This window comes from Arachis hypogaea, chromosome 18 (assembly GCF_003086295.3).
Source record: "Arachis hypogaea cultivar Tifrunner chromosome 18, arahy.Tifrunner.gnm2.J5K5, whole genome shotgun sequence".
In the NCBI taxonomy this organism is placed as follows: Eukaryota; Viridiplantae; Streptophyta; class Magnoliopsida; order Fabales; family Fabaceae; genus Arachis; species Arachis hypogaea.
The window spans coordinates 129749046-129770322 of NC_092053.1; the positions used below are offsets into that span (position 1 = coordinate 129749046).

At 29.6% G+C, this 21277-nt stretch overlaps 3 protein-coding genes across 5 annotated transcripts; all 3 read right to left on the minus strand.

Moving 5' to 3' along the window:
• Positions 1–487: 487 nt before the first annotated feature.
• Positions 488–1132, minus strand: LOC140181493 (uncharacterized). Its single transcript, XM_072225112.1, has one exon. The coding sequence runs from the start codon at positions 1130–1132 to the stop codon at positions 488–490; it is 645 nt and encodes a 214-aa protein (XP_072081213.1).
• A 6789-nt stretch (positions 1133–7921) lies between these two features.
• LOC112771358 (probable sugar phosphate/phosphate translocator At4g32390) lies at positions 7922–9827 on the minus strand. The gene has a single exon (XM_025816082.3). It carries the CDS (start codon positions 9501–9503, stop codon positions 8400–8402), a length of 1104 nt encoding a protein of 367 aa, XP_025671867.1. The 5' UTR covers positions 9504–9827; the 3' UTR covers positions 7922–8399.
• A 7477-nt stretch (positions 9828–17304) lies between these two features.
• On the minus strand, positions 17305–21277 carry LOC112770852 (mitochondrial import inner membrane translocase subunit TIM17-2). Of its 3 annotated transcripts, none has more exons than XM_025815293.3 (4): positions 20341–21277; positions 19417–19565; positions 18721–18805; positions 17305–17837 (listed from the first exon to the last, which is right to left on the minus strand). In XM_025815293.3, the coding sequence occupies exon 1, from the start codon at positions 21079–21081 to the stop codon at positions 20425–20427; it is 657 nt and encodes a 218-aa protein (XP_025671078.1). In that variant the 5' UTR covers positions 21082–21277; the 3' UTR covers positions 17305–17837; positions 18721–18805; positions 19417–19565; positions 20341–20424. The 3 variants fall into 3 exon arrangements, with proteins under 3 accessions (XP_025671078.1, XP_072080629.1, XP_025671077.1); XM_072224528.1 differs by having other exon boundaries at positions 18721–19278; XM_025815292.3 differs by having other exon boundaries at positions 18721–19565.

Here is a 21277-nt window from a genome sequence, read left to right on the forward strand (position 1 = left end):
TTTTGTGAGAGATCTCCTCAGTTTGTTCATTTCTGTCCATGTGATCCACCTCTTGCATTATTGAAGTCTTTTGCTTATGAATCCCTTGTATGGGCTCTACTCCATTCCTTTTCTGTTGCAAAGTGTTAAATAGGCCACTTAAAGTTGGCCCAATTTCCATTTCACTAGGCCCTTTCTCCATATTTATAAGATTCCTACTCCCATCCATCTCTTCTCCTGCAATTCCATCATATCTATCATTATCTTTTTTCGTTTCTTCTCCCAAGTGCTGAGTGTCACTATTTTCGAGAAATTGTATATCTCTTTTCTCACTGATTCCTTCTACTTCCATATGTTGATCCTGCTGATAAAATGGGGCCTCTTCCACTTGTACACATCCTATTTGTTGTGAGAACCTTCTAGCAAAATGTAGGCCTGTCCCTATACCCTTAGCTCTGGCTCTATCTACCTTCTCCTGACTTGCCTCTCTTTCTCTTCTATCTCCTTCTCATACCCACTCACTATTCCCTATGTCTTCACCACGCGCCACCGATGAACTCCCTTCTGAACTGTTAATACCACCACCCTTTTTTCTGATTCCCACTTTTTCAGCCACTGCAGTAATAGACCTAAGCCCCGGAACTGAAAGGTCTGGCCCATATTTTGGTAAACCTGAATTCTCACTATCCATTGCTATCACCTCTCTGCATCCTCTCTTATCATGCCCAGTCCTTCCACAATTATAACAATAATCACATAACCTTTCATATTTAAAGGACGCCCTTGAATAGCTACCATCACTTCTCCTGAACCAAAATCCTGTCTTCAATGGCTCCAAAGCATTTACCTCTACTCTAACCCTCAAAAACTTCCTAAGCAGATTTCCATCAACATATGGATCTTCTACTTCCAACACTTTGCCCAATGAGGCCCCAATCTTCTCTGCAATATTCTTGTTCAACTTCTCCAAAGGCAAAGCATGAACTTGAATCCAAATAGCAAGGGAATTATAACTTACCTCTTCAAAGGAAAGCTCTGGCCTCCACCACTGCAAGCTGAGCATATGCCCGTCCACCCTCCATGGACCTTCTTCATAACTCTTCATAGCATCTTCTTCATTTTTAAAATTGAACAAATATGTGTTTGTGCCCATATTTGTTATAATCAATCCTTGAGGCTCACCCCACATTCTCCTTATTGTTTTTTCAACAGTAATCTTGTTTACATTTTTTTCTGTCAAAAGTCTTCCAACTAGCTTCTTTGTTATTTGGAACTCACCGACATGATGGTCTTCATCTAAGTGAAGAATTTCTCCTCTCAAAATAGCCATGAGTTTGAAGTACTTACTAGTAAAGATGAGATCTAGCCTCGGACACTTCTGATAGTTTTGGTTAATATTTCTATTTTTTCTTTGTGAAAGCTCCACTACCGGAGATGAACCAGCTTACTGTCAAAGTAGTCGCTCTAGCTAACTAGAGAAATCTGCTCTCCTTGTGAGAGAAATTAATTCAATGGCTTCATATAGTTCCATATTGAAGCTAAGCTGGTGGAAAGAAATATCATGGATGGGCTTATCATTGTTGGGCTATTATTTTGTTATTGAAATATTGTGTGGATTTCATCACTTAAATCAAAATGCTGTTGGACATCACTTATTTTTGGATCATATTAACTGATGCTATGCATATCACTTTTTTTTAATTTTTTTTGCCATATGTATTTATATTTATGAATGTAAAAATTATATTTTGTATAAATATAAATTCTAATTTATTATGATATTTTATTAAATAAATACTTATGTAATAACAATTATGTTATATTATAATTTTTATCATAATAATATAAATTTTAAATTTATTGTAGAGTCAAAATATAAAGTGTATATTACATTGTAACATTTAAATTAATATAAAATATTGAAAAAAGATTTATTAGGTTGTTTGAATCAACAAAATAAAATAAACATAACAGCAATACAATTGTTTTAAGAGACTTGTGTAAAAAACTAATATTAATATGCATTTACATATAAAGAAATTCTAAATGAGTTTAACTCTCTTCAATTCTAGAAAAATTATGCTTCGAGTTAAAAAATTATGGCCTATAAATGAAGCGGACTTAAACAGATCAACCCATTTAATTCGCTCAGTTAATTTAATTTTCTTCACTTAACTTAAAATTTTGAATTATAAAATTTTTAATTTGAAATTTAAATAGATATAATTTACATGAATGATTAAATTTAAGGTTTAATTATTCTGTTGGTCTCTATAATTTCATAAAATTTTCAATTAAGTCCCTATTTTGTTGGTCCCTCTTAGTAGTAATTTCCTTAATTGTATAGGGACCCATCTAAAAAAAATTGGTACAGGAACTCAAATAAAAAGAAAAAAATGGTGTAGAGACTCAATTGAAAAAAAATTAGTGCAGAGACCCAATTAAAAGGAAAAAAAGTATAGGGACCAAATTGAAAATTTTGCAAAATTATAGGGACCAACAGAGTAATTAAACCTAAGTTTAATTGAGTTAATAGTCAAATTAGTCCCTGAAAGACGAGACATTCTTTAAATTCTGTAGAGACTCAATTGAAAAAAAATTAGTGCAGAGACCCAATTAAAAAGAAAAAAAGTATAGGGACCTAATTGAAAATTTCGCAAAATTATAGGACCAACAGAGTAATTAAACCTAAGTTTAATTGAGTTAATAGTCAAATTAGTCACTGAAAGGCGGGACATTCTTTAAATTCATCCCTAAAATTTTTTTTCCATCAAATTGATGCTTTAAATATTACAAATTAATCATATTTGCCCTTCAGTAATTTCATTAACAATTTTCGTCAACAATTGATAATAAAAATATTAATTAACAACATACATAATACTTGACATAAATAATTAGATTTTAACTAAATATATTTATCAAAATCTATTAATTTAGTTCATTTTTTCAATTACATAAATTATATTTTCAATATAACTTAATAACTAAATTGATAAATTTTCATAAACATGTTTGGTCAATATTTAAATAAAAATTGTTAATGAAATTATCGAATGACAAATCTATCTATTCTATTATATAAAAATTGGATTTTTGCACTTAATGATAAAGTTGACGTAGCATGCTTCTAAAAGTATTTTTTGATTTATTTCTTTTAACACATTAAATATAATTTATTATAATAGATTAATTATATTAATTAATTGATTTGATTAGATATTTAAGTATCATATAATTTAATATTATGTATATCAATTAATTGAATATAATTATTAGAGTATAATTAGGATAATTATTATTATTATTATTATTATTATTATTATTATTATTATTATTATTATTATTATTATTATTATTATTATTATTATTTCCCTTCCCTATTGCTTATATAATTATATGTTAGTTTAATATAGCTTTCTTTTCGGACACTGTATTAGTATCAGTATTATATTTAGACATTTAGTTAATGTTGGAAATTAGAATGTTTTATTGGTTTGTTGGGGAATAGGATCACATATATACTTCGGCCCTTGTTTGATTTATTCTAGTAAACTAATACGCAATTTAATTGATTAGATAAGTTAAATTTTAATGGTTAAAAAAAAAGTTTTAGATATTTTTATTTGACTAATTTTTTAAAAAATTATGTTTTTAATTTTATATTGAATGTCTTTAATTATCTATAATTTTATTATTTTATAAAAAATATTATATTTTATATTATGTCATATTATCGGATCATATACTATCCGTGACGAATATAAAAATTTTGAACCTAGGAGCAAAGTATATATAATGCATGAAACAAAATAAGGGAAGTAGAGTAGTAGTTTAAGTTTAACAACATAATGGAAACTATTACTATTTAACATTTTTTATGTCTTTCTTTTTTAAGATGATTAATTTTTTGTTTTTTTATTCTTTAGAATATTCAAATAATATTTTTATTTTATTTATTTATTTTTCTATATTTGAAAAATATATATATATTTCATATTATTTATTCAATACAAAATAAGCATTTTCAAAAAATAAAAGATCTTATGACAATTATTTTTATGCTGAATAAATACTTTTACTGAAGTAAAATGTATAAAAAAAATTGATTGGTAAACTGGTTCTTTATCTATATTTTATTTTTATCAAATAATAATAATAATAATAATAATAATAATAATAATAATAATAAGATAATAAAGTTATATTTTTGAAAGAACATAAATAAAAGATGAATAAATGACCATTTGTACACATAAAAGATGAAAATGCTGACATATGTATCCACACTAGATCGAAACTAAACTTGTCCTCGATGCCTTCCGTGTGACAAAAGTACCTTGTCTTTGGAGGGTTGGAGTGCCACGTAGGGTACTTTTGTTAGGGGTGGCAAAGCGGGCCGACCCGCCCCATAAACGGGACGGATCGGTCCGCACTGCCAACTAACATGGGTTCAAAATGCTAGCCCGCCTCTCTTTATGGCGGATTGGCGGGCTAGCCCGCTTGACTTTTTTTTTTTAAATAAAAATTATTAAAATTAACTAAAAAATAATAATTAAAAAATTAAATACAAATAAAAAATAGTTAAATTATAATATAATTTTTTACTATTTTTTTAAATTTTAACTTTAATAAAATTGTTTAAAATAATATTTACCAATAGAATCATCTTTATTTTAAAAAATAAGTCACATAATTTGAGCATATATACGAAATTGTAAAATAAAATAAATAAAGTTAATAACTAAAAGAACAATAAAAACAAAAAAATGAAAAAAAAGTGTTTAAAAATTCTATAATTATTAATTTCATAATAGTAATCACTCTATTATTTAATTAAAAAAATAAAAATAAAAAGTCTTCGGCCTCACGGACCGGCCCGTCCCGTCCCGCAAAAATCCGCCATTTTGGCAGTGCGGGTTTAGCGGATTTTTTTAATTTGGCGGGCTCCAAATCCTAGCCCGACCCGCCCTTTTTAGCGGGTTTAGCGGATCGGCCCGACGAGCTCGACCCGTTTTGCCACCCCTACTTTTATCACACGAAAAACATCTTACGTGGATACAAATTTAGTTTCGATCTAGTGTGGATACATATGTTAGTATTTTCATTTTTTATTGATATAAATGGTCATTTATTCAATAAAAGACTAATAAAACTATTTTAAAAAAATTAACACAATTAAGTTTCTATGCTATCTCATTAATCTCATACAAATATTAGGATTATGTCTACGAACTTAATATCTTAATGTAGTAGATCTAAAAATATAGATCATTGCACAGTTATATATAAACTTTATATTAATTTTTTTATTCTTGTGTTTTAATCTTTAAAATTTTTTACAATTTAAATTAAATGTGATATAAATTTTGCTATTTTAAAATGAACTTTTTAAATCATTTCGATTTCTCGAAATAAAAATAAATGGTTCTAAATCAGATAAATATGAAAAGAATTAGAAAGTATTAAAAAAATAAATTGACATGAAGGCAGCATAAATTTCCATTTGAGGCTCCATTATTACTGCTGATTGCTAAACATGGGCTGCTTTCTCTTTTTTTTTCTATTAACAAAATCCAAACATTTGAGGTCCAATTCATTATTTAGAACATCCAATCCAATACTGCCACAACCCAATCCAGAAATCCACCAACTAACACTAGCAATGGATAGGCTTGACTCAGCCACAGCCACCATCACCTAGACAAGCCCTGACACCAATTTCTATCTGTCGATCTAATAGTGAACCAAAAAGAATATCTGTATATCTGTACCAACTTGCATCTGTACCGTAGAGCGACCCATATATATATATATATATCGTGATCGTATCCCTTATAAAAAATTTTAAATCGTGTGCCGATGTATCATCGTGTAACATAGGCTATAATTGGATTTTGATAGATACAAACAATGGACTGATGGAGTTATCAGTTATCACCCTCAAGGATACGTTACGTTTGGATTGTGGCCAATCAAGGAAAAATGGATTACAACTTTTATAAAAGTGCATTTAGTTATTCAAGTTCATAAGTAAAAGGAATGTCCAAAGTGGAAGTAGATGTACCCTTTCTTGTCATTCAACTACAAAAACTTGTTGTCCATCTAATTTCAGAAATTTATTTTCATAGCTGAATTATTATATTTTTTATTAAAATAGAACACAATAAACTGATTATTGTTGAACAAAATTTATATCATTTTCTTTTTCATTACTTACAAACTCTGCTCTCTCTTTTACTCACCCTATTGAACTTTTAAATAGTAACATGACATCCAATTTACATGCATTCCACTCCTCAATTTCTTTATTGTATTTCATTATTGGCCATATCTTTTACGTACCCTTAAAATTACCCATGCAAACACGTACGTACCTTCCCCATGAATAAATTTTTCTAGAGTTATAGATGTATAAAAATTATGAAGTGAGAAAGAATAATTTTATCAAATTAATATAAAGGAATAAATTTGGTTTTTCTAAAATGATAATGTTAGCAAAAAAAAAAAAAGACTTTAATTATCTTTAAATCCCTGTAATAAGACTCGATACGATGAAAATTACTAATCTAACCGTGGTTAATTCCTTATTTTCCTATTTTGTAAATGGCTTCACTTTAAAATATTCGACCTAAAACAAATAAGAGGTATTGCCAATTAGGAAGGACAAAAAAACTAACGAGTGTGGTTTCTACCATATGAACACAAGTGCGATTTGAGTTTATGCTAATAAGATAAGACACTTTTTTCTGAAAATTCTTTTAGCCACAATAACAAACATTTCATTCACGAAATAGCCATACGACATATAAGATAATAGAAAAAAATTAGATCTAAAGAAGAAAAATTAGACATACACGTTTTAACTGGATCCCACTGAGTCAAATACAGACAATATTATAAGATATTAAAATTAGTCCTTTTCGGTGGTTGGACAATTTACCTACAATAATGAGTTTATACGCTTCAAGACCGGCAGAGAAACACGGATTCCTTTTGATTTTGTAACAAAAATATCAGTGGACCCGCTAATGTTATGTCCATATTCATTCTAACTCGTACTATTCTTGAAAAATTGTCCTACTAGGAATGAATTCCAGTCACCATAGCAGGGTAATGGATTCAACATAGAGTAATTAGCCATTTCTGACCATAAAAAATTGAGGTGCTGATAATACTGACTATGACTAATTTAAATTAACTTTGTAACTATGAAAAATTTGTTCCGTTTGACATTTCTAACCAAACGTCAACTTTTTAAATTTGTCGTTAGTGAAGCTTCCTATGTGGCAAGTATCCTTTCAACTTGGGTTTCCAACATGGTATTACTGCCTAATTTTACTATAATGATCCTATGTGCTTCTTCTTCATAAGTGTGTGGATTATTCAAAAATCTGAAATCCTAGTTATGAAAGGTTGAAAATGTAGTTATGAGTAGAATATGGATTTATTATGATAGCTATTATGCTTCTTCTGCGTTTATCATGCTTCTTCTTCTATATTTATTATGAAAGTAATTATGAAGATAGGAAAGATTAAAGGAGAAATTATAGAAATTAGGATATGAATTTTGTCAATTGTTATAGGACTTGTGTTGTGTTTCTTTTCAATCATGTTTCTAGCATTTAAAATATAGAATTGAGGTTTGATTTGAATATATTCTTTTTCTGGATTGATGTTGAATTGGAATGGAAAGGGAATAAATATATATTTGTTGACATATTTAACCACAAAAAAATTGAGAATTTGACAAAAGCAAATACATCTTTGGCTTATTAACGGCAAATTTAAAAAATTGACGTTTGGTTAGAAATGTTAAACGGAGCAAATCTTTCATGGTTACAAAGTTAATTTAAATTAATCATGGTCAGTATTGTCAGCGCCTCAATCTTTCATGGTCAGAAATGACTAATTACTCATTCAACATCATATGGCCAAACACTGAACAGAAAATGTATCATGTTTAAATAAGCATTAGAAAAACTCCATATAAGTCCCTATAGTAACACAGCATGAAAAGAAAAACTAAGGAAAGTAAATAAATAAAAGGATTTGAGACTCTCATTCTAGTTACACATGTGATTCACTCTTCAGGCAACAAATTCTCCGAATCCCAAATCCGTCACAATATATTGTAAATATCTATAAGAAAAAAAAATTACCAAATCTTCAAGTTGCAGAGGATGCCACCTTCTACTAGTCCTGACTCCATTTTGTTCTTCCTCCTCTGCTCCATGTTTTATTTTTTACTCCATTGTTTTCGTTTCTAAACTAAACTACCACATTAACAACATTATTTAAATATAGTTATCATCGTATTTCTGCTAACTCATCATCCTTATATATATCATTATTGGATGATAAACAGATGACGATAATGACTATGTTCAAGAAACAGTTTTTTGGAAACCAAAATCTTTTCACTTTTGCTGATCACCCCTCTTGTCTCCATCCCTATCCGGCAGCAACCTCCCTTTCTCCTCATCATGGTCACCGCCGGCGCCACCACCCTCAACCTTCCTCTGCGCCTCCTTAGCCTTGAGCCCCTGCAACTTGGCATGATTATAATACGCCACACCAAGAAACGCAAGCCCATATCCAAACAAATTAATCGGCGTAACAGTATCGCGAATCACAGACCAAGAAAACGCAATAAGCAACCAATCTTTGACCACTCCGGCGACGTTCATGGTCAGCGCCGACGTCTTCCCAACCAGCAAGAACACCGCAAGGTTGAGGGCGAAAGCGCAAAGCGAATTGGTACCGAAAATGACCCAATCAAACTGAAAACTCGAAGTTTCCCTCAGCAGAGGGTACTCCACAACGAGCCACGGTACAGATAGAAAAAGCAAACAGCACGGCGCAACGTAGTAGAGAGAAGTTATAGGGTTAAGCGAGATTCCCTTTGACGTCAGCAGAATCTGGATCAGGACGAGGCGCGTGGCTTCAAACGCCACGGCTCCAATCTGCAATGTAACTCCCCAGGTGTCGAACCTGGCTTCGCCGTAGGCAGCGACGGCGACGCCGAGGGAGATGGATAACATGTTGAGCATGGTGTTGCTGTGGTAAGACTCTTTCTTGAGGAGAACGCCGATGGAGTAGACGGCGACCGGCATGAGTGCCTTGAGCATCTGGATGAAGGAGACGGAGAGGTAGATGTAGGCGGAGTTGGAGAGCCAGAGGGAGAGCGAGTAGAGGGCGCCGATCGGGACGACGGAGGAGATGTAGAGGGAGGTGGACATGGCGGAGGGGAGATCCACGAGGCGGAGGACGCGGACGAGGAAGAACGCGAGGGAGGCGCAGAATGACATGTGGATCATCGTGAGCGAGATCGGGAATGGCCAGTTGTACAGCTTCTTGTCCAGAATGTATTTGTTGTACACGATCACTGTGAACGACAGGAAGATCCATATGGCCACGTAGGTGTAGGCCACGACTATCTTCTTCAAAACGCCGTCGCTTATTGGTTGCGACGACGTGGCCGCCGCGGCGGAGGATGACGATTGTGTACCTCCTTTGCCCATTATTATTTTGTGTTTGTTGTTGGAGAAGATGGAAAAAAATAATAATACGAGAGAAGAGAAGAAAGAGTCACAAGAGAGATGGGAGTGTGTGGAGTGGAGTGTTGTGAGAGGAGAGAGAGAGAGTGGAAGTTTGTTTTGTTTGTTTGATGTGGTAAAACGTAAAACACACAACAACTAAACGTACTGCCATATCAGCTATGTTATGGGCTATGGACAACACACCTACAACTAACTACCACCTATAACCGTTACTTTTTTTTTTTTTTTCTATTGGTAAAGAAATGGAGATGCAGGGTAATAAATACAATTAATTTCTCTTTTTAAACAAAATCAAATCGTATTAAATTAAATTAAATATTCTCTAATTTTGATTTTTGACCAAATTATAGAGAGGTTTTAGTTTTTGCACATATTTAATTATATAATATAATAATATAAATTTAATTTTGATGTACTATCAATAAAAAATAACTTTACACGTGTATCTAATCACGTAACATGGTGTCGTACAAAAATATAAAATAACTACTATTTCAATTGATCGCGTAAATATTTATAAAAAACGGATATAATTGCACGACTGTGTAAAATAAAATATTTTATATTGTCATCAGTTAATATATATTTCAAAAAAAAAAAAAACTAGACCTCTAAAATCTATAACTCTACATTATTAAATATTTATATTCGTTCATCATTGATTAATTTTCATTATTTCTCTAAATTTATGATACTTATAAATCACTATTTGAATAATTATTGATAGAGAAATTAAAAAGAAAGAGGAAAAAGGAAACAAGTGATACAAAAAAAACGTGTAGATTACAGAATACATAAAACAATTAGCTACTAAGGATGAATGGATTTGGAATTTATTATCTAACAATTGTTCTAAAGACATTTTGTTAAGAATATAGAAATATTTTTAAAAAATAAAAAAATATATATTTAATATCATTGAAACTATTGTAATCTTAATTATTTCTCTTTGTACAAAGTTTCTACTTTTGTATTTATCTTTACTGATTCTATTCCGTTATTCAATTTCAACTCTAATTAACATAACATAAATTCATGGCTCAGTTTCTATAATCATTTATGAATTATGACTTATGAGTCTTGCTCTGTTTCTATTCGTGAGCCTTTCAAACGGTAGGAGATCGAGTCAATGGCCAATAATGATATTGAGCGTTTTTGACAATCATAAATAAAGCAATTTCCTAATTTACCCATTATTTTATAATGAATATTGACCCAAAAAAAAGTGTATAAAGTAAAACACACCGTGATTTCAACCCTGAAGTAAAAATTACAAATCATTCGTACCAATAAAATAGTTTTATTATAATTAAATATAAAGTATAAAAAATCTTAAATAAAGTATAAATCTAATATATAATTAGCTAAAATATTAAACCACCAAAACTTATAAATAAATAACATTAAGATAAAAAAAATATTTGAAATTATTAATATTTTTTAATATTTAGTCTTTAACAAAAACAACATTTCTACACCAAATCACTTTTTTGTTAATTTATTATATATTATTAATTTTACAATTAAATTATGTCATATGTACTCTTTTATTGTAATTAAAATTAAATATTTTTTTTAAAATTAAAAAGTTTTTTTTTCTCTTTTTTATCTCTTTCATTCTTTCATTCACTCTGTCTCTCTTATATATTATTATTAATGAATAATTACAAATTTGACAATTAAAATATGTAACATGACATTCTCTAATTGTAATGAAAATTATATTAAATTAAAATTAAAATATAACTATATTATTATATTACTAATTTAACAACTAAAATATGTTACATGACACTCTCTCATTAAAATTGAGATAAAAATATTTTCCTTTAAACTTATTAATAAACTCTCTTCCTTCATTCTCTTATTTACCTTTCTTCCATTCTCTCTATTTCTCTCCACCCTTCTCATTCTATATATAATTTATAATTTATATTTTATATTACTAATTTGACAAACCAAAATGTATCACAAGATATTCTTTTATTATGATTAAAATAAAATCATTTCCTCTAAAATTAAGAAACTCTTTCTCTCTTTCTTGTTCTTTATCTTTCTCTTTTCTCTTTCATTCTTTATCTCTTTTTACCTTTCTATTCTACAAAAAAATAAAATTAATAAAATAATATAATTCAAATAAATTCATAAAATTACAAAAATACATTAAATCTATAATTAAATATAATTAAAAAATAATCATGTAATATTATTCACATAAAAATATATATTATAATATATTTTTTAATTTTTTATTTAGTTTCAAATTTTTATCGCTTATCTTTTTAATTTATATTTTTAATTCTCTTCTTTCAAATATTTATTACATATAATTTGGAGAAAGTACTAATATTGTGATTAATAATTAGAATCAAGATTTAATTATTTTAAAAAAATGATTTTAAATTAATTTTATAACTATCAATATAAATTTTTTATATTAATATCTAAGTATATTTATATATATATATATATAAAGAAAAAAATATTTTTAAATAACAAGTATGAAAATTAATTATTTTTTTTTATGCAATAGACTTAATACCTAATCAAATATAAAAGTATACACATTAATTTTTTTCAAGTTTAAGATAATAAATACTAAAATTAATTATTAGTAAAAAATTAAACTCTTTCACATGAAAATAATAACTAAAAAACTTATTATTTGATTTTTTTATCTATGAAGACCTTGTTCTTTTTAGTCAACAAGGACTTTTATTCCCTACGATCTTTTTTTGTAAAATTAGTTTGATTCTATAAATCTTTTGTGCTATAATCAATAATATCAGGATAAAAATAACGTAATTTTAAAATATTTATATTCCTGTAATGTTATTACGGGCAAAAACACTAATAGGATCATAAAAATTATATTCCTGTAAAAATCTTTAAAAGTAAAATTATAAAAAAAATAAATTTATTTATAATGAAAGTAATGTAATTAAGTGTAATTTACTTATATGTGATTAAAAAAATTGAATAACTATATACCGTAAAAAATTGATATTATTAAAGGATAAAATTAAAATTTATTTTTATGTATTGTTTTTATCCCCAACGTTTTTGTCTTATTTATGTCTCTAACGTTTTAAAATCGTCTCAATTTTGTTTCGCCGCCAATTCTATTAACAGATCCCTAAAACGATATTTTAAAACGTTAGGGACATAAAATAAATAAACCAATTTAAACATTAGGGACAATTTTGGGACTTACCCCAAACGTTGGGATAAAAACGATATTTTACTCAAAATATTAAGTATTTATTATATATATGTCAAGACATTAAAAATAGTTATTTCTTTTACCTTATTTTAAAATTATTGAAATATTAAGATTGATTTTTAATTTGTAAGTTTTGAATAGGTATCTATTTATAAAAATAAAAATAAAAATAAAAATAAAAATATACAATAATAATATATTAAATAGTGCAAATAGAATAAGTGAGGAAAATGGGTAAGAAAAAATAATTAATAGTAATAATTTTTTATAAAAAATGCTAGAGTATCTTCAGAATTTATTATTTTTGTCCATCACTTTTAGCTATCAACTAAATTTCTTTAGTTTAGTAATCTAATGAGATACTTTAACCCATATATTAAATATTAATGACAAAAAATAATAAATTTTGATAGTCATCTAATATTTTTTATTTTTTATAATCAGTTTTATTCACCTAATATATCTAATATAAAGATATTTTCTATTATTTCACATAATTGCTAGAGAATAAACTTTTCTTTAATCAACAAATAATGTAGTGGAAGAAGAAAGGTTAAAAAAATAAAGATTAATATTTTCTGATGTATATTATTATACCAGAAAAATATATATGAATCCTAAATAATATTCACAAAGACTCACTCTATGCTTAGAAAGTCAAGTATTCATGAGTTTGTGTAAAGGGCTAAAGACCAATGTAATGGAGATTGATTGTGACATTAAAGATTTGGAGTGAAAGACCTCATTTCCAAGTACAAGCTTGTTGGGTACTTCGAGTTCAGTGGCGCAATTGTTGCGGTCTTTGATTGATTCAAGTGTGCCGCGTAGACTATAAACCTTATAAATTTCAACTCATTATTTTTGTGTCGTTTACTTGCAACATTGATGGTGATGGCTGGTAATGGTGTACCATAAACCCTTGCGATCCCTGAAAGAGAATATTTCAACAACCACTTATTTTTCCATTCATTTTGTCAAACTTTTGTATTTTGGTCATATTTTCGAGATAATCATTCACATAGTCTGCATTGGTAAAGTTTAAGTCAATTATACAATAGAAAAAGATTTTAAGTATTTCAGAAACATCATAATTCCATTAGTTTTGGCATTAACCTTAATTTATATATATTATATTTTTTTTATAATTAAGATCAACTTTTAAAAATACTAAAATACGGATATTTTTAAAATATTTGAAATTTTTTTATACAATATAAATGTTAATAATTAGGAAATGAATATCGATGAGATATTATATTTTTGTAAATATTTTTTTGTTACATAATTATATTTAATTTTAATAAAAATATTTGATTAACTCTATAAATATGACAAATGTATCTAGGTAAATTTGTTTAAATATTTAGGATATATTCTAAACGCAGTTTTTTTAGGTTATTGGGTATTAGCAGGGACGGATGTATGTGTATGAGTGTGGGGCAATCTCCCCACTATGATTTGAAATTTTTTTGAGTAGTATATAATAATAATATTTATTTACCCTCATTAAATTATTAAATTTGACCCCACAATAATTTTTTATTTAACTTTTGGTACTTCATAGTTAATTTAAAAATTTCATATTAGATGTCATTAGAATAATCAATTCTCAATTTAAATGAAATTTGTGTTTTTTCTTAGAGATCAACTCGAAAGGGTGTTATTTATCTTTTTTTATATTAGTTTTAATTTTTTTTCTATAACTATATTAATTAAAAGAACTTTTTCAACTATGAATCTCAATAAGAATTGACTTTTAATTGTATAAGAAGTAAATTTCTAAATAAATATTTACTTATATATATGTAAAAGAAATACTACACATCCAAGTCTTTTTATGAATTAAGTCTAACAAAGTTAAACAATAAAACTTAAAATAATATTAGTCATAACTGATTTTTGTTGTCTTAGACAAATTTGATTGGACTTGGTTAACAAAAAAATATGAATATGTAGCATTATCCTATATAAAAAGACAGATATTTATAAGGATTAAGTATATTTTTATTTTACGAAGTTTGGCAAAAGTTTTAAAAATACCCCTAAGTTTTATTTTGTTTCAATTTTGCCCTAAAAGTTTTCGATTTACATCAAATATATCATCGGCCTCGAAGGCTAAATTTTCAAAAAATTAAATACTAATATAACAATAATGCATAAAAATTATGCTTGATTTGCTTGTGTTGAGGGGTTGTTCTTATGAAATTGTTGTTGAATCGATCTTAAATTTTTTTAAAAATTAGCCGTCAGGGGTATATTTGATGCAAATCGAAAACTTTTGGGACAAAAGTAAAACAAAATAAAACTTAGGAATATTTTTAAAACTTTTGTCAAACTTTAAGGACAAAAAATATATTTTACTTTGTTTATACATGATTATTTTAGTGTTTTAATTTGTAAAATTAGATATTATAAAAATTAATCATGTTATGTTTACATAAAAAATAACTACTTGTGTATATATATTGAAATAACAAATATACATTAAAAATAAATTAAACAATACATATATTTATATAAAAATACATAATGATTAATAAATAATTTAATAATTAATTTTTATATATACATAATATTTAATTATAAAAATTATTTTATATATATATATATATATATTTGTTCCACTATTAAAATTTTCTGCATTCGTCACTGGGTATTAGCAACATTGGTCCCTGGTAAATCGTTGTACTTTGGGTATTTATAGTTTACTAAATCGCTACATGTACTACTAAATCGATGTAGGATCTATTGGTTTAGTTCTTTAAGGACTTTATTACTAAATCGTAGTGCCTCAGTTTTATTCACAAGGGAGGGGGACAAGTGCCCCATTGAAATTTTAAACTCCCTTGGATAGCTCCTAATAAAAAAAGTTTAGAGTAAAATAACAATTAGGTCCTTCAAAATTTTGATTTCGGATAAATTAGTCCCTAAGAATAAAAAAGTACCAATTTAGTCTTTCAAAATAGCAAACGGTGGACACATAATGTCCTTTTATCAATTTATCAACTAAAACCTAATGGTAATATTTATATGTATTGTTAATTACTCTGACATGTCTATCTGTAAAAGATAGTCATACAGATAACAACTTTTGAAGTAAAACTTCACTTATTTTGATAGAATTTATGATAAATAGAGAATAGTTGATAAATGATATATGAAAACTAAAAAGATAAGTCCAAAACTACATAATTTTCCTACTCATGTGACAGTAACGAGTCATGCACCACTGTAAATAACGAAATATATAGAAAATTAAATAACGAAATATATAGAAAATTCAGTTTCGTTTCGCATTATTTATTGACAGAAGGACATACATATCCACCGTTTGCTATCTCAGAGAACCTAATTGATACTTTTTTTTTTCAAGAATAAATTAGTCCAAAGTCAATATCTTCAAGAATTTAATTGTCACTTAAAAATTTATTTGCCTCGATCATATTATTAATATTGATCCCACTATATTAAGTTATTATAAAAATTATTTTATTAAATTTAACTCTACTAATATATAAGATTATTGTGATAATTAATCCCAAATTAAAAAGAATTATCTTATTAAACTTATTTTAATATTAAATTTTAGAAAGAAAAATTAATAAAAACAAAAAGTTAGAAGTCAAAATAAATTACAGCTTTATAATTACTCTTAATTATCCCAAACTTTCCAATTCCCTAACTCTTGACTGATGTTCTATTTTTTTCAAATTTAATTTTATCTATTAGAATTTTCTTTAATTTAACTTTTGATACTTGATAGTCAACTTGAAAACTTCATATTTAAATATGTGTTCCAATAATCAATTCTCAAATTTAAAAAAGATTAGTGTTCTTTCTAAAAAATTGGTTAAGACTCAAAAAAATATTATTTATCTATTAATATTTCTTCTAATTTAAATTTTATGAAAGAACTATCTCTGTTATGAATATCATAAAAAATTGGCTCCATAATCGTACGGGAAATAAAGTTTTAAACAAATGTTTAATAACATATATAAAAAGAGATATTTAATTGTATTCATAATGAAAAAATTATTGAAACTTTTTAAAATATAAAATTCAGAAGAATAAAATTTTAAATTATTATTTTATCGCTTTAATTTTTTAGTTACATTATTTAAAGACTAATCATATTTTACAATAATATAATTACAAAAATTATTATCATATTATATATACTTTGTCTCTATTGTGAAAATTTTTTAGATTCGTATTGGGGTGCAACAATTTAGCAATATAATCCTTTAGCCAAATCATGCTACTAAATAGCTGCAGTGTTACATCGTATTACGTACAAAACTTGAAACAATGTATTCTACAACAATCTACATAAATAAAGAATAAGACAATTTATAATAGAAATTAATTTAGGATAATATGATAATAAAAGCTCTTTTTTATTTTATTTGGATAAAGAACCCATTGTTTAAGACATGAACAATCCCACTAGACCACCCTTTATGGCATGTTTAGCGAGGCTTAAAAAAACGAAGTATTACTATTCATGCATATAAATATATCATAGGAAAAAGAAAATTAACATAATTAACACACAACCACTGCATTTTCAAATAGAAATGTTGTTGGTAATATGAATTTGAAATAAAATAAAAATAGGCAAACCAAGATTTTTCTCTTTGTTGTGTATATGAATTTAAAAAGCCCAATAAAGGCCCAAGAAATATTAGAGCAGAGTAGCCCAACAACGTTGCCAGTTACCACTATAGTATCGCTTGTTTGAGTTGTTTCCTTATTTATAGTATTCCTTTTTCTACTTTCTATGTAATACATTAGTTGATAGTTGATATCATTCTTTTCGTTATGGGTTATTTCATTCTCTGTGTTGGTAAAATTCATCATAGGCTGCTATGCCTTCCCCCATATGCCACCATATTTTCACACAGGATTTTGGCTCAACATCAACACTGAGATGCTAATTGCTATCCGCTATTAGTTACACTACCAAGCGCCAAACAAAAAGAACTTAGCAACCAAAGCTTCTAAAGGCTTGTGCAAAACTGCAAACTATGAAATTAACAACATCCATGGATCTTCACTGTCCCCCCCACCTACAACAAAATCAAACTATGAAATTAACAATCTAGCATAACAATTGATATTGTTAGTTACATCGGCAAGTTTTGGGGGGTGGGAACTAAATCAAGTGGACCGTACTACATGTAACTCACTGCTGAGTTGTGCAATTGTGAGTGGGAGAATATAGGAATATGTGCATAGTTATTAAAACCGGACTGAACAAGTCAACAAGCCGGTTTGGTTCAGCATTAGGAATGGATCTGCAATAATCCGTAGGAACCAGCCAATTTGATACCAAACTGGTCAGTGGGAGAGAATTTTAAGGTTATGTTTCGGAGAGAATGAACACCCTATGCTGGGCTCAGAAACTTTTACTGTATGTTCTGTGCAACATTTCATGTTAATTTTAGTCCCAAGGGACATTGCATCTCTTTCGCTCCTCTCCCCCCTGTTTCTATTTGGGGTTTCTATTAGTCACAAATCACTAAGTGCACATTTGTCAATAGTAAAAAGGAACTTGGCACCGGGATTCTGGTAATTTCTCTGATTCTAAGTTGTGAAGATGAGAGATGGTTGCTAATCTTGCACGAAAGGATAGCCCATGGTGAGTAAATGATATCGAACAACAACAATAATGTCTTTGATTCATGTCATGGGGGTTCGGCTATATTTTTATGTTGGTTGCCGAAGACCTAACACAACCCTCCTCCTTTATCCGGGCTTGGGACCGGCTATGTACCGCAAGTGTAACATAGGCGGAGTTAGTAAATGATATCGAAGAACAAACTAAACGAAGGTATAGCATATCAACACAACATTAGGACAGAAATAACTTAACAGAAAGATTTTGATAACAACGCAAAGAAAAGTCATTCATGCTCAAACCAAAACCACCAAAAGCTGAAAATTACCAACCTTTGACAGCACTGACTACATCAGGTTAGCACACGCAAAGTATCCCATTGCAGCCAGTTACCATCTTTCAGCTTACATTCTGCAACTGCGGATGGTAATACCAAACAGTCAGATAAACTATGTGCATCCTGATAAAGTCTTCTCTAAATAATAGTTAGAAGAAAGTGGTCAGAAATGACATATAACTGTAAATAGCTGTCAAAAAGAACAACAATGTGTGATTAGGGTATATTGCTTTTCAACACAATAAGAAGTCATCTTTCCATAAGTCCATAGCAGGAACATCTTCCAAGTTCCAAGTCATGATCAAAGTCCCAATCATACTTCATCATCAAGTCATGTTGCCAATGAAAATCTTCTAAAGTAAAAGCAAAGCAATAATGTTGATCAATACCATGGGAGAACCAGAGAGCAGGCCCTTCCTCAATAAAAGTAAATTTTGACTAAGATCAGTTATTTGACTAGTAATACTGGAGTTTTGACGACACTCGCATCTTCGCAAATTGATAGTGATGTGGCTGAATTATCCCCGCCCCGTTGCAATGTTACCCCATCTAACTATTTTACCATAGTCAGGTTCAAGGAGGAATAGCAATATAGATGCAAGAATGATATCTTGTAACTAACTTTGCCGAAGCTAAAATTGAGAGAGAAACTGGTCTCTAGAACACCAGATACCTTATTGCACTTTTTTACCTTTCAATTACACCACATCAAGCGGTTATGTTTAGCACATTAATCGTTAGGGTTCAACCCGCCCTCTCCTCCCCTGCTTACATGCCTACTGCTTCTTCTCTTCTTCACACCAATTCATCAACTACACTTTTAGAGGAGCCTACCCCTGCCTGCACAGTTAACACTATTATTTCTCCAAAGAAAACCAAACAAGCACTCTCAATAATGGAAGGACTTATCTGGAAATTTAGCCACTACAAACACTGAATATAAATGTCAATACATAGTAAGCAGGGCACTTACTAGCCCACAATTATAAAATACAGTGATCTAACTGCTAAAGAAAAAGGAATAACATAAGTCTGATGCAATTAGAATAGAAGCAAGCATGCAGATAATCTTTATTAGAATCTGCAGAGTTTGTGCAATTAAAGGAACATGTTCATTATATTATATAGGAAGAACTGAGACAGTATCTTCTTCTAGTTAGAGAGTTCCACGGTAGCATTGTATGCCGAAAAAGGTTCTGGTGATTGGTGAAAGAAAAGAATGATGACCATCAAATAATGAGTTGAACACTCAGTCCAAAATAAATATTTCAACAAGAAAAAAATCACATTATTGAAGGTTGATGTCTAACAAGACCTAACTTCTAACAAGGTTGACGTTCAATCACACATTTCCAAAAATATTGAGAACTGGGAACGTACTCAGAGAATTAAAGAACTAAAAAACACTAAGTTACTAATATGCTTCTCAACCATGCACATAATACTTAAATTTGAAAACTTTAAGCAATAATGAAAGAATGAACATTTACAGAGTGCAATACCACCTGAATCCATTTATCCTTCTAAAAGGTTCATAATTTCCCGACAAAATTAAGCTACATAGCATAACAGTAGCAATTTAAAAAGAACAAATTAATTGAAAACTATACTTAGCTGATGCAAGAATCTCGACCCTAATCCTAACCCTTGAATTTGTTCCCCCAAGACCACTTATTTCTCCTTTTCTATTTTGTTTCTTTCACTTGTACTCGAAATTCGGCACCTGTGGGGCATCAAAACTCTCCAGAATCTTCGTTTCGCTTTCTCTACCAAAAGCCGGCTCCTCCTTCTTCCCTCCACCGAAGAATCCACCAAACCAAGAAGTTTTAGCCTCCGATTTCGAGGCCGTCGGCGGAGAAGGCTGAGGACCGTGCTGACCCGGAAATCCGACGCCTGAAGGGTAACCAGCCAGCGTAGCTTCCTCCGTGAGAGGCGGTACCGCATATAAGGTCTTGTTAAGCATGATCATACCTCCTTCCATAAGGGCCAGCAAGACACCACCGAACACGGCGGAGCGCGTGGCGACGGCGGGTCCATGACGCAGGGAGAGAAATCCTCCGGCAGCGAATCCAGATATGATTGAGTTCCATGGATCCTCCTTCTGACGAACATAGACCAAGGTACAGTCGAAGGTGGCGAAGAGTCCACCCCAAACCGCAAAGCTTCCGCCCAGTCTCGGCGCGTTGAGACGAACTGCCTGTGAAGCACCGACGAGGCGTGAACCCTTGGGAGAGTTGAAGAAGCCCTTGATGAAGTGAAAGCCGGAGCCTCCGAAGACTCCCATGCCGAAAGCGCCGCCAATGTCGTCAAGGATGCGATCAGGGCAGGGCTCGCGTGTTGTCTCCGGGGTTCCCATAGCAATCGATTCGATTCGGTTTCTCTCTTTTTCTCTCTCTCAGAAGAGAAGAAAGAAGAAAGAAGAATATATCTTAAATAGAACCCAGCAGGGTTTTCTGATTTGGGCTGACGGCATGAAACATGAAAGCCTTGATAAAGCGTCCAAAATCCGAATATCGATTTTTCTTTTTTTTTTTTTTAACATAAAAAAATTA

Excerpts from the sequence above, each read along its gene's own strand:
- LOC112770852 (XM_025815293.3), bottom strand. The coding sequence starts at position 21,081 with ATGGGAACCCCGGAGACAACACGCGAGCCCTGCCCTGATCGCATCCTT.
- LOC112771358 (XM_025816082.3), bottom strand. The coding sequence starts at position 9,503 with ATGGGCAAAGGAGGTACACAATCGTCATCCTCCGCCGCGGCGGCCACG.
- LOC140181493 (XM_072225112.1), bottom strand. The coding sequence starts at position 1,132 with ATGGGCACAAACACATATTTGTTCAATTTTAAAAATGAAGAAGATGCT.